This window comes from Peromyscus californicus, unplaced genomic scaffold (assembly GCF_007827085.1).
Source record: "Peromyscus californicus insignis strain IS unplaced genomic scaffold, ASM782708v3 Scaffold_6__1_contigs__length_162567912, whole genome shotgun sequence".
NCBI classification, from domain to species: Eukaryota; Metazoa; Chordata; class Mammalia; order Rodentia; family Cricetidae; genus Peromyscus; species Peromyscus californicus.
This window is the reverse complement of record NW_026294584.1, coordinates 154061572-154075095: the sequence shown is the minus strand read 5'-3', so window position 1 is coordinate 154075095 and position 13524 is coordinate 154061572. Positions and strand designations below refer to the sequence as shown.

Here is a 13524-nt window from a genome sequence, read left to right as displayed (position 1 = left end):
TCTCAATTAAAATTTGACATGGGAGGGCCCAGCTCACTGTGGGTGGGACCATCCCTAGGTAGGCAGTCCTGAGTTGTTTAAGAAAGCAGGCTGAACAAGGTATGAGGAGCAAAGCAATAGGCAACATTCCTCTATGGCCCTGGCATCTGCTCCTACATCCAGGTTGCTGCTATGAATTCCTTCCCTGACTCGCATCAGTGATGAACTGTGAGGTAGAATTGTGAGCTAAAATAAACCCTTTCTTCTCTAAGTTGCTTTTGGTCCTGGTATTTTATCACAGCAAGAGAAATCATGACTAAGACACCTAAGAAAGATTTTTTTTCCCCTTTTATGAGAATGGCTCATTACAGTTCAATATATAATTTATTTAATAACTGTTTGATTTTTTTGGAAAAAGACAGCGGTAAGCAAAAACATCTGGAAACAATCAGAAGAACATGGGAGAAACCGAGAAAAGGGTTGCAACCCATGGGGGAGGATACTTTTCCAAGATGAAGGTATGTATTATTTAGATGTATGTATCTAGAGAATCTTTTAAAGCAAGCATTGAAAGTCCTTGTAATGTTGCTCAGCTTATTATGAAATTTTCCAACATAAAAGCCATTTTGCCTAATGTGTTGTTAATTTATTGATGTAAAGAAGTTGGTTTTATAATTAATGGATGTCTAACCAGGATTATTCATCCAGGAAGATTTATCAGACTAATTTAGAGGAGAGATTCTCAACCTGTGAGTCATGACCCTTTAAGGGGTTGAAGACCCTTTCACAGGGGTCACTTAAGACCATTGGAAAATGGAGATCTTCACATTACAATTCCTAACAGTAGGAAAATTACAGTTTTGAATTAGCAAATAAAAATAATTTTATGGTTGGAATCAACAGAACATGAGGAACTGTACTAAAGTGCACAGCATTAGGACAGTTGAGAATCATTGATTTAGACGGTCTTAATGGAGGATGGGGTTTAAAGAGTTTTAGGTGTGTATTAAGTTGTGTTACAATTTAGTCTGAGCTCAGAGGTCTACCCAGTACTCAGCCAACAGGGGTTCCTGACAGAAGGTTAAAGCTGGGAAGTGGAAGGCTGAGTCAGAGAGACACTGCCAGTAGCCACGATGAGAAACAGAATGTGAAGATGCCGGTAAGCCACGAGCCACGTGGCAAGGTATAGATTTATAGAAATGGATTAATTTAAGCTGTAAGAAAAGTTAGCAAGAAGCCTGCCATGGTCATACAGTTTGTAACCAATATAAGTCTCTGTGTTTACTTGGTTGGGTCTGAGTGGCTGTGGGACTGGTAGGTAAGAGAGATTTGTCCTGACTGTGGGCCAGGTAGGAAAACTCTAGCTACAAATGGCGCCCAACGTGTTGGCAAGAGTTTCCACCTAAAAACTGAGAAAAAAGATTCTAAAACAGCTAAAAACAGCTTCTCAATTGTCTCTCTCAAATGAGTGGCAGCTGCCGGTTTGAGCTACTGGCGGGTTCCTAGCGTGCGTGCTCGACCTGCCATATGGCAGGAATGAGGCCTCTGCAAGTGGCACATTAAGCTGCGTGGTGGATTTAGCCTTTGCTAGTACAAAACAAAAAAAGAGGTTTCTGGGCTACATGCTGCTTGGATAAAAGTATAGACCCACCATAGCTCCCAGAGATGGTGGTAAACATACTACTGCCATGTTGGGAAGCTGAGGTGGGCAGAGCCAGCAGCCATAGCACCATTTCAGTCTTACAAATGCTGCAGTTTAAAGCAATAGATTCACAATAAGACAGATTCAGATGTAATAGTTTACAATGTGTGTAAAATATACATAGGCTTGAAAGAAACAAAAAAGGTGATATATACAGTTATATAAACAAATACACAGTTTTAAAAAATAAAGTCTTTAAAGAGACAGTAAAATTAATATAAAAAATAAGCCACATGAAGATGAATATTACACAGAGAATCTGGATTGTTTTGTCTTTGGAATTTTTAACTGCAGAAAAACATTTGATTGTAAAAGCTGCTGAGTTATGCCTAAATGTATATTTTAAAGGTACCTTGACTTCAAAATTTGGATATAAGGATATGTTGCTTTGGAAAGGAGACTCTGCTTTTGTTCCCACAGAAAGCCAAAGGCTATGGATTTGTTCCAGATTAAGATACATCTTTGTTAAGGTTAAAACCTTCCTTTTTGAAAAAAGAAAAAAGGAAAAGGGGAAGTGCTGTGGGATGGTCTGTATGTCAAATTACTCTGATTGGTCAATAAATAAATCACTGATTGGCCCGTGGCCAGGCAGGAAGTATAGGCGGGACAAGGAGGAGAATAAAGCTGGGAAGTGGAAGGCTGAGTCAGAGAGACACTGCCAGCCGCCATAATGAGAAACAGCATGTGAAGATGCCGGTAAGCCACGAGCCATGTGGCAAGGTATAGATTTATAGAAATGGATTAATTTAAGCTGTAAGAAAAGTTAGCAAGAAGCCTGCCATGGTCATACAGTTTGTAACCAATATAAGTCTCTGTGTTTACTTGGTTGGGTCTGAGCGGCTGTGGGACTGGCAGGTGAGAGAGATTTGTCATGACTGTGGGCCTGGCAGGAAAACTCTAGCTACAGAAGGTCAGGGGTAATATCTGGGAAATAGTTCCCCAACAGAAGTGCTATGTTGACTTCATGATCTAGTCGGACAAATATTTTCTTCAAGGTTTGACAATACTACAATCATTGTTTTGTAAGAAAAATGTCTACTCTGTTCACTGTTTTGGTGGTTTTCAGTAGTTTAGAGACAACTGTCCTTCTCGTAGTTCCAAAGTCATCTTTGCATCACCAATGTGAACTTGTATTAACCCAAGGAATCTGAGCGCTGGCCTAGTCTCCACAGAGTCCCTCACAGGTTCCTCTCTAAGCTGCTGCCTCCTCAGTCATCTCATCACAAGCTCCTTTACCTTAGTCACATGTAGTGGACTCCATTCACTAATGTAAAGGAGACGGAGGCCTCAGACACAGCCCTGGAAAGTGTTTTTACCTGCAGTGAGGCATGAATTATTGAGACCCGACCCCCTCAAGTTATCACATTATTCTGAGGAGCCCAGGTCCCCTGGCTCATGACCTTTGCCAGATGCATACTAGATGTGTCACTTTGTACAGTTGGTGCAGATTGCATATACTTAAGTGTATTTCATCTGAAAAGGGTAAGGTAGTCCTACGTGTTAGATAAAAAATAATTCTGAGACCCGTGTGTGTGTGTGTGTGTGTGTGTGTGTGTGTGTGTGTGTGTGTGTTTATGTGTATCTGTGTGTGTGTGTGTGTGTGTGTCTGTCTCGGTATGTGTGTGAGTTCTTACCCTTCAGTGCCATCCTACACCGGTGGTATGATCGATTAGACCCAGATGCTCACACACACAGCTCCTCTATCACTGATCTATACCTCCTTCTCCACTGTAAAATATGTTAATTACTTTAAATTTATGTTTTATTGTATGTATAGGGACATTTTGCCCTCATGTATATTGGTACACCACTTGTATGTCCAGTGTCCTTAAAGGCCAGAAGAAGGTGTTGGATCCCCTGGAACTGGAGTTACAGGTGCTTATGAACCACAATGTGGGTGCTAGGAACTGAACCCAGGTCCACAGCAAGAGCAGCCAGTGATCTTAACTGCTGAGCCACATCTTCAACTTCAAAGCTTAGTATAATGATTATTAGTTACTAACATTAATAGCATTTACAGAGAAATATCATAATCTATCATTATAAATACTACTTCTCAAAGTTTGTCTGTGGTTACTGTCTTATTAGGGTTTCTATTGCTGTGAAGAGACACCATGACCACTGCAATTCATAAAGGGAAACATTTAATTGGGGCTGGCTTCCAGGTTCAGAAGTTTAGTTCATAATTGTAATGGTGGGAAGCATGGGGGCCCAAGGGAGATGTGGTTCTAGAGAAGGATCCAAGAGTTCTAAATCCAGATAGGCAGACCACAGGAAGAGCATGACACTGGACCTGGCTGAAGCTTCTGAAACCTCAAAGCCCATCCTCATTGGCCCACTTCCTCCAACAAGGCCACAGCCCCTAATAGTGCCACTACCTCGTGGCCAAGCATTCAAACCTATGAGTTTATAGGGACCATTCCTATTCAAACCACCACAGATACTTTGGAGTTTAGCAATAGTAGATATTGGTGTGGATGTTATGGGAAAATGTTAAAACCATGAGTTTACAAGTCAAAATTTAGAAGTAATTGTTTAAAAATAAATTAGACTGCTCTGAATTTAGAACTATCTCGAATGTTAGGGTGGTCAAATTCTCTACAGTGCCAGACTGAAGCTCCTGCTTCTTAAGTTTAGAAATATAATTTTTAAGAAAAGTGTCCCAGGACAGGGGGAATGATGGCCTTAATGACCTTCAGTCATGCATACACTGATGACTTCACCAGGCACCACTGGTTAGTTCTAACCCAGTGCCTACACAGATGGCCCAGTTAAGCTACATGGAACAAAAAAAAACCTAAACCAAAACTCATGAACCTTGGAAAAGGACTTGTAGGAACTAAGGTGTTGATGGGGAAGAGAAGGGGAGAAGAGAGGAAGAAAGTAATAATCAGAGATGCCATGTATGTATGAAATCACCAACAAATAAATTCAGTTAATAAAATTTATTAAAGAAAAGAATGGAAAATTTCTCAAGGGGCAGGAGATATCTCAATCAGTAAAATACTTGCCATGGAAGCAGGAGGACTGAGTTCAGTTCCCAAGCCTACATAGAAACTAGGCATGGTGACACTAACTACAATCCCAGTGTGGGGGACATGGAGTCAGCAGATACTTGGTGCTCACAGACACCCAGCTTTGCCTCCTGGGCTAATTCTAGGCAGGTGAGAATCCCTGTTATTAAAAAATTGTATAAATCTTGAGAAATTACACCTGTGGCTGTCTTCTGTCTCCCCATGTGCATATATACACATAAACTCATCCTACACTAGCACACACACACATACACAAAAAAGAAAGGATGAAAGAAAAAAAGAAAAAAGAGAGTTCCCTTAGGAAGAATGAAAAGACTGCTCCAAAGGAGTTTGCTTCAGACTCTAGAGTGCTGAAGTGAACAGTCAGCAGGACTGGGTTTGTAAATACAGATGTTGGGTAGCAGTGGACCTGAACCAGCATGGACACTGGTTTCTTTCACTTTCTCCCCAGAACCAAATGCTTTAGAGAAGGAGCAGTGTGTGCTGTGGGATGTTTTGTATGGCAAATGTGTTGCTAATTAGTCAATAAATAAAACACTGATTGGCCATTGGCTAGGCAGGAAGTGTAGGCGGGACAAGGAGGAGAATAAAGCTGGGAAGTGGAAGGCTGAGTCAGAGAGACACTGCCAGCCGCCACGATGACAAACAGCATGTGAAGATGCCGGTAAGCCACGAGCCATGTGGCAAGGTATAGATTTATAGAAATGGATTAATTTAAGCTGTAAGAACAGTTAGCAAGAAGCCTGCCACGGCTTCTTGCTAACTGTTCTTACAGTTACAAGAAGTAACACAGTCTCTGTGTTTACTTGGTCGAGTTTGAGTGGCTGTGGGACTGGCAGGTGAGAGAGATTTGTCCTGACTGTGGGCCAGGCAGGAAAACTCTAGCTACAAATGGCGTCCAACGTGGTGGCAAGAGTTTCCACCTAAAAACTAAAAAAAAAAAAAAAAGATTCTAAAACGGAGCTAAAAACAGCTTCCTAATTGTCTCTCTCAAATGAGCGGCAGCTGCCGGTTTGAGCTACTTGTGGGTTTCTGGTGTGCGTGCGACCTGCAGTTTGGCGGGAATGAGGCCTCTGCAAGTAGCACATTAAGCTGCATGGTGGATTTAGACTTTGCTAGCACAAAATAAAAAAAGAGGTTTTGGGGCTACACGCTGCTTGGATAAAAGCATAGACCCATGATAGCTCCCAGAGCTGGTGGTAAAGTACCCCGCCATGTTGGGAAGCTGAGGTGGGCGGAGCCAGCAGCCACAGCTGCTGCAGCTTAAAGCAATAGATTCACAATAAGACAGATTCAGATGTAATAGTTTACAATGTGTGTAAAATATACATAGGCTTGAAAGAAACAAAAATGGTGATATATACAGTTATATAAACAAATACACAGTTTTAAAAAATAAAGTCTTTGAAGAGACAGTAAAATTAATATAAAAAATAAGCCACATGAAGATGAATATTACACAGAGAATCTGGATTGTGTTGTCTTTGGGATTTTTAACTGCAGAAAAACATTTGATTGTAAAAGCTGTTGCGTTATGCCAAAATGTATATTTTAAAGGTACCTTGACTTCAAAATTTGGATATAAGGATATGTTGCTTTGGAAAGGAGACTCTGCTTTTGTTCCCACAGAAAGCCAAAGGCTATGGATTTGTTCCAGATTAAGATACATCAGGTTTGACCAGCCAAGATCTCCTGAAGGTCTCCGATGACACCATGGCCCAGATGATCCAACATCCAGAACGATTTGAAGGCAACTGGCTCAGACGATACACCCTCATGGACTATTCTATAATTCTAAAATTTTCTTTGTATCCCCATAAGATACAGTGCCCCCCTCCAGCAGGAAGTAGTAAGAGAAGCTACGCCCAAATTCCCAAATTATATGTAATTTTACTTTGTTAAGGTTAAAACCTTCCTTTTTGAAAAAACAAAAAGGGGGGGGAAGTGCTGTGGGATGTTCTGTATGGCAAATTTGTTGCTAATTAGTCAATAAATAAAACACTGATTGGTCATTGGCTAGACAGGAAGTGTAGGCGGGACAAGGAGGAGAATAAAGCTGGGAAGTGGAAGGCTGAGTCAGAGAGACACTGCCAGCCGCCATGATGAGAAACAGCATGTGAAGGTGCCGGTAAGCCACAAGCCATGTGGCAAGGTATAGATTTATAGAAATGGATTAATTTAAGCTGTAAGAACAGTTAGCAAGAAGCCTGCCACGGCCATACAGTTTGTAACCAATATAAGTCTCTGTGTTTACTTGGTCGAGTTTGAGCGGCTGTGGGACTGGCAGGTGAGAGAGATTTGTCCTGACTGTGGGCCAGGCAGGAAAACTCTAGCTACATGTAGTGGGAAGAGAGAACATCTCTGCAAATGCCATTTAGTGTCAAAAGACAAACTTCTAGAATACTTTTAAGCTATATGAAACTTGGTGTTCACATTTGCCATTTTATTTATTTTTTGTGTACTTTTCTGCTTAGGTTAATCCAGATTAATTGGTTCTTATGACAAAATATTCCAAGCCATAAATACTCATCTAACACAGTATAATTTACCTATTATTTCAGCTGAGATAACACAGAAGTTCCAGAAGCTGGGATGATGATATTTGCCATCAACCAGCTACTGGAAGATAAGGGAAACATGGATCTCGTTTACTACATCACTCCAGTGAGTTCATTAGTAAAAGGCAGGTAGGGAGGAGTATTATCAGGACACAGCCACATTTCATCCTGAACCCAAGAGACCCCCAAAATGTTCTGACCTGTGTTTACATGCCATGAACACCACTTGGACTACTGAGATAAAGGATTATAGGGCATATTGCCCCAGGAAGAAAAATAAAACAGATCACATTGCCTCCAGCAGTGAGAATGTAGCTTGTTGTTCTCAAGAACATAAAGAAGTCAAGGTGTTGAACTGACCAAAGATATCCAGAAACCAGTCATTCCTGCAGATGGAACATAGTAGGCTTGCTGCAGAAATGACGCCATGGTGTAATTCTGTGTTCTGTTACTTCCCTTCCACAAAGTGGACAACACTTGTCCTGCCTAAATAGTATATAGCCGTCAATAGCTACATCTTGCATAGAATAACTCCATGTCTTTCTGTGTGAATAAGGGACACTGATACATGAGCAAAACCATACCCACCCACAAAACTCATCACTGCTAACCAGCTACTCTAACCCTGCTTTTCCAGAGTGTAGTGGTATTTGCTCCACCCATGACCTTGGGCTATAGAGCCTGAAGGAGGCAGTGCTTCTTGCCCTTGCACATGACCTCTTAAGAAGAGATGAGAGGGGTCATGTGGTCCCTCCTTCCTTTTATTTATTTATCCTGGCATGATCGGACTCCTGACGACCTGGGAATTCAACTTGGTTCCTCTGGAGCATTAGTCAGTGTCCTTAACCTCTGAGCCACCTCTCTCAGGCCCACATGGTCTCTCTCTCATCTCTTTTTAAGAGGTCATGTACAAGGCCAAGAAGCACCACCTCCTTTGGGCCCTATAGACCAAGGTCATGGGTGGAACAAATACCACTACACCAGAGTTAGGACAGTGATAGAGCAGAGATTACACTTTAAGGCTTCTTCCATGTTCAAGGTCTGTTTAAGTTGCATACAATCCTATATCTCATGGTAGAGGCCTTTTTGTCAGTAGATGGAGGATATATAATTTGAAAACAAAGACCTCACTTTTTCTGAAATGTTTTTCTTCCTAGATGTTTCTGTTTTCATTAACAATGGCATATGTAGCCAAATCACTATCAGGAGCTTACATGAATTCCATGCTCACACAAATAGAGAGACAATTCAATATCCCCACATCTATAGTTGGATTGATCAATGGGAGCTTTGAAATTGGTGAGTTATTTTTATATTTACTTATTATTATATATTAACATTCTCTCCTCATTTCCTGCCTTAGACTATTTGATTTAACTGAGTTACATGCTTCCTGATGTGATTGAATAGCTTAGTTTGGGTGTGAAGAAACCATTATTTAAATATGCCCAGGATAGCACCTAATTTTTGCCATATACCCTGATATGGTCCCTTCTTTTCTGACAACTGGCATAAGATTTAGAGTGTTAATATCTAATGCTATCATTTGATAAATCAAAAGAGAAGCTCAGGGCTTTTCTTTGGCATTTTCAAGGTTGCTGTGGGAGCCTGGAGAAACTGAAGAAGAGAGTGAGTGCTTCTCTTCCCCACTGTGTCTGTGAGGTTGGCAGCTCTCCACTCCTAGTCACCTGTATGATGAAGGTGCTTTCCTGTGTTTGAGTTGTGTCAGACACGATTGCTAAGAGGAGTGAATGAACTCTAGCCCCTGATTTAGTGTAAAGAACTGGGATGTGAGATTACAAAGGGTGAAGGAGGGAAAGATGCCCTCTTTAGACAAAGTGACCTGGAAGCCTTTTATTCTTGTTATTTACTTCCTTCAAGGTGAAATTGTCTTTAATGTATTTAATCAAAACAGAATAGAGAACCAGGACTGTGAAGTAGCGAACCCACACTGAGGATGCTCCATCCTGTCTCTAGGATCAATCTCCTTAGTGCTTGCTCTGCCCCCTGTGTCCTTGGCCTTCACAGTGCAGTCAGGATGAAGGCCTTCCATAGACCTTTCGCAGATTCAGTCATGTTCTAGTGTGTTAGATGCAGCAAGTGCAGCCCATTAGTTATCCAAGGTCTTACAGAACACATTGTGCTTGGGAGGTCAGTCTCCTGAAGAAGTAAAGTTTTTCCAGGTGGAGAAGTGGACAGGTAAATGTGAAGGGAGATTTGTATGGAGGATGAACTACCAAATGGTGTGTGAAGGGATGTAGTCAGCCCTGTATTATGGGAAGGTGAAATGTGTTAGAACATGATCCTGGAGAGATGTTGCAGTGATGAGAAATGTGTAAAGACTGTGGCTTGTTCTGGAGTATGTCTTTTATTCCTCAGGTGGCAGTGAGCAGGTATGGGATTGGAAGAGGGTATTGATCTTTCTATGCTGAGGACTCATACTGAAAACTCAATGACATCTGATTCCTGGATAATACTTTAGCTGTACAAAAGGAAACTATATAGGTAAAAAGGAATGCAGTTACACTGAAGTATAATTATCAGAACATTTAAACATCTTGTTAGGAAGTAATATTTGTGCTTTTTAATAAGACAAAAATTATCTACATCTGATTTTCAAGTAATTATTGGTTGCATGGCCCTTTACAACAACTACAATGTCAGAAGCCACCACTTATACATCTATTGGTGACAGAATCATGGCTCCTCATATCACTACTGCTTCCTACACTACCATGAACAGAAACACAAATGCCCAGTTAATGATAATTAAAAATAATTCTCACCCAAGTCTATGGAAAACTCTAATTTCTGTGAACTCTATGGGTTTTAAACTAAAGGTTAAAAAGTCCTATTTAAAGTAAAAAACAGTAACAATACCACTACTGGTTGTGCCAGGTGACTTAAGGGGAAGTCTTACACTGAAATAGTTGTGAGAAGGAGTAATTCACATTGGCCAGTGAATGCAGCATTCAGTAGGCTTTTACCCAATAGTTTTGCAAACAACCTTCCCCTAGCCTGAAAAACACCTTACCTCTCTCCCAACACCTTCCTACCAATTATTTGAGGGACACAGCAATGTAAAAGTCAATGTAAAAATCAATCTAAGCCTAATATGAGGAAGGGATGCTTTTCCTCTCAAACAATAGCGATTTCAGACAAGATTCTGTGTGTTCGTGTTGTGCAGCAATAGATTAGAAATATACCCAGAGACTTCAAACAATGAGTATCCTGAGACATTACCTTCTGAATGATGACTTCAATGACAGGGACTTAGAAGAGAGATGGGGTAATAAGGATACAGAGGTAGGGCACATACCATTAAAAATAATGCACCATCTCTTCTACATAGAAAGCAGACGAGAGAGAAGTAGAATTGGAAGAAAAACAGTCTTCAAATATCTTTTAAATATTTAAGATCACTGAGAGATTTACTGTCATTAAAGAAGTGTGTTTGAATTTTGTGATCTTTCCTTTATGTACAATATAAGCAGGGTAAATATTCTTCATTAAACTAAAAATATGTATTTTGTGGAATGCTTACTTATATTTGCTTATTTCAGTTCCCTTTTTTTTCTGTGAATAATACTGATGATTGGGCCTAGGGCCTCCCACACATGAGGCAAACATTCTATCACTCTATCTCCAGCCCCTTTATTTACTCTTTCTTTTGAGGAAGTTCTTAGTAAGATGCCCAGGCTGGTCTTGAACTCACTCTGTAGCCCAGGCTAACTTTGATCTTGTTGTCTTTTTCTCTTACCCTCCCTGTGACTGGCAATGGCAGGTCTGTGCCACCAGGCCACACTGGTTCTTTCATCTCTTAACATCTTCATCAACGGCCTCTCTGTCAGAATATTGTTTCCCACTGAGTTTATTTAAACTTAAACTTTCTCCTAAATCACAGAGATGGACTCCTGCAATCTAGACCTAAGTCCCAGTTGGAGGGTTAGGACTCTGACTTTCTCTCTGTTAACACTATTTCCTGGTCTAAGGAAAGATGTGACAATAGAAGCAGACATCCAGCCTGGCCATGTTGAGTATAAAGGGGTTTTTAAATAGTAAGTTAAAAACCATGAATCCATTTGACTCTGCATAGAGCAGACACGAGAGATCAGAGGTGATGTGGAGGCTGACACCTGCTTTTGTATCCATTCCCAAGGGCTGGATAATCCCGAAAAGAGCCCTTAATATTCTCCAAAAATGGAGCAGAACCCTCCCTCAGGGTCACAATTGATATATATATTTATTAAATTTATATATATATATTAAACAATGCCCAAAGCTCCCAAGCACCCATCCTGTATCCTTAAGGTGGTTATTAAAAATTTACTCTAGAGTCCAAATGATGGAGAGGCTATTGACTAAGATCTGCTATTACTTTATTGAAACAAACATTCTCATTCCCCTCTCCTAGGAAACCTTTTGTTGGTTATATTCGTGAGTTATTTTGGAACAAAATTGCACAGGCCTATTGTGATTGGTGTTGGATGTGCAGTTATGGGCCTCGGGTGTTTCTTAATCTCGCTACCTCATTTCCTGATGGGCCGGTGAGTACTCCAGTCTTTGATTAAATTTTAGGTTCAATATTTTCCCTAAAGGAAACAAGGCTCAGAATGTCTTCCCTGGAAGTAGCAATGCTCCCCCAAGGTACAGAATGCTAATATGGAATTTAGAAGACATGGTCTCTGCTCTGCCTGTATGATTTGTGTATGTTGTGACCTTGGGTCTGTTTTTTGAGGTCCAATCCAGTCCATTGTGAAATGGGAATTTGAGACATTGCTTACATGAAGTTGAGACACCTAAACAGATTCACTGAATCTGCCAAAGCTTGTGCTGAGTCCTTCATCAGGGTTATTAGACACTCCAGTTACAAGGGGTCTACTGTTTGACATAATCACAGGTTGGCAAGAGATAGACCAATGTGAATATTGATTTTTATTTTCATGCTTACCAGATTGTCTTACACAGTAAATTATAAAAGTTAAATTATGCTATTCCTTACTATCTTTTCTGCTTTCTGAAGAGAGTTTCAGTTCTTTCTTCTTTTTGCCTGTGTGTCTTGTTAGTTTTTGATACTTTAATATTAAATGATATAAAAATAATGTTACCTACCACAGAGTCATGCTATTCTTTGTTATGGAGCTCAATTCTTTATCTAGATTGAATACTTAGCTCATGTCCCCATTAGATTGACTCTCTGAGTCTCTCACTGTCTCCCTAGCCCTCACAGGCTGGCAGGGTGCACGTCCCTCAGAACAGGTCAGGGCTGCACCATTGTCCCGGGCATGCCTCTCACTGGTGTCTGCTGTTCTCCACCTGCCTCTGAACTGCAAACCTCTAGGCCAGCTCAGTGCCATTTCCTTGTAATTCCCCATCGTTCTTTCCTTATGAATTTGTCTGCTTCTTCCCTCCTCTTCCTCTTCCTCCCCCTCCCCCTACTCTTCTTCATTATTTCCTTCTTCTATCTTTCTTTTTGTTTTTAAGATCTTTCATCAATTTGATGTGTGTCAGTGTTTTCCCTGCATGTATATATGTGAACCATGTGTGCGTCTGGGGCCCACAGAGATCAGAAGGGTGTCATTTCCCCAGGAAGTGGAGTTAGAGATGGTTGTCTGCTGCCATGTAGGTGCTAGAAAATGAACCCAGATCCTCTTCAAGAACAACAAGTGCTACTAACCACTGAGGCATCTCTCCAGTCCTGATTTGTTCTTTTTTTTGTGACAGGGTCTTGCTATATAGCCCGGGCTGGAATTCACTATGTAGCTCAGGCTGTCCTCAAAGTCTTGGTGATCCTCCTGTTTCAGCCCTCCAAATGTTGGTACTACAAGGATGAGCCCCCACAACTAACTTGTTTCGCCTCTTTCTTGCTCTTACATAGTCACTGAAAGAGCATCCTACGCTGTTTCCCTCTTTACTCTCCCTCACTTCTTTCTGTAAAAGGAAAAATAAATCCCTACAGCCTTTGGAGACATTGCCTCAAAGTTTGTATGTTTTGGAATTAGAATTAGTGTTCTAACTCCTGTGACTGGTTTCTTTTTTAGCTCCACTCTCTGACACTGATGATGATTGGTTTACGATCTTTGCCACCTCCATCAGGTGCCTTCAGTCAGGACAGTCTGTAAAGTTTGTGTACTTTTTTTCCTCTTCTCCTTGAAGATACCTTCTTCCTTCTCACCCTCTTCTTCAGCTCCTATTTGAGCACTGGCATCTTAGATTTCATTCATATCTTGCCATCATTCTAACTTGATGT

The 13524-nt window shown here is 40.9% G+C and overlaps 1 protein-coding gene across 4 annotated transcripts in view; it reads left to right on the top strand.

The window, feature by feature from the left end:
• The first annotated feature begins 437 nt into the window (after positions 1 to 437).
• Positions 438 to 13524, top strand: part of LOC128099494 (solute carrier organic anion transporter family member 1A5-like) — a 42572-nt gene continuing 29485 nt past the window's right edge. For 2 of the 4 annotated variants that reach the window (XM_052721439.1, XM_052721440.1), the window contains exons 1-3: positions 438 to 497; positions 8432 to 8573; positions 11689 to 11821. In XM_052721439.1, the coding sequence (XP_052577399.1) occupies positions 438 to 497; positions 8432 to 8573; positions 11689 to 11821 (335 nt within the window). Of the gene's footprint in view, positions 498 to 8431; positions 8574 to 11688; positions 11822 to 13524 lie in introns of those variants that run through there. The other 2 variants (XM_052721441.1, XM_052721442.1) reach the window with 2 other exon arrangements.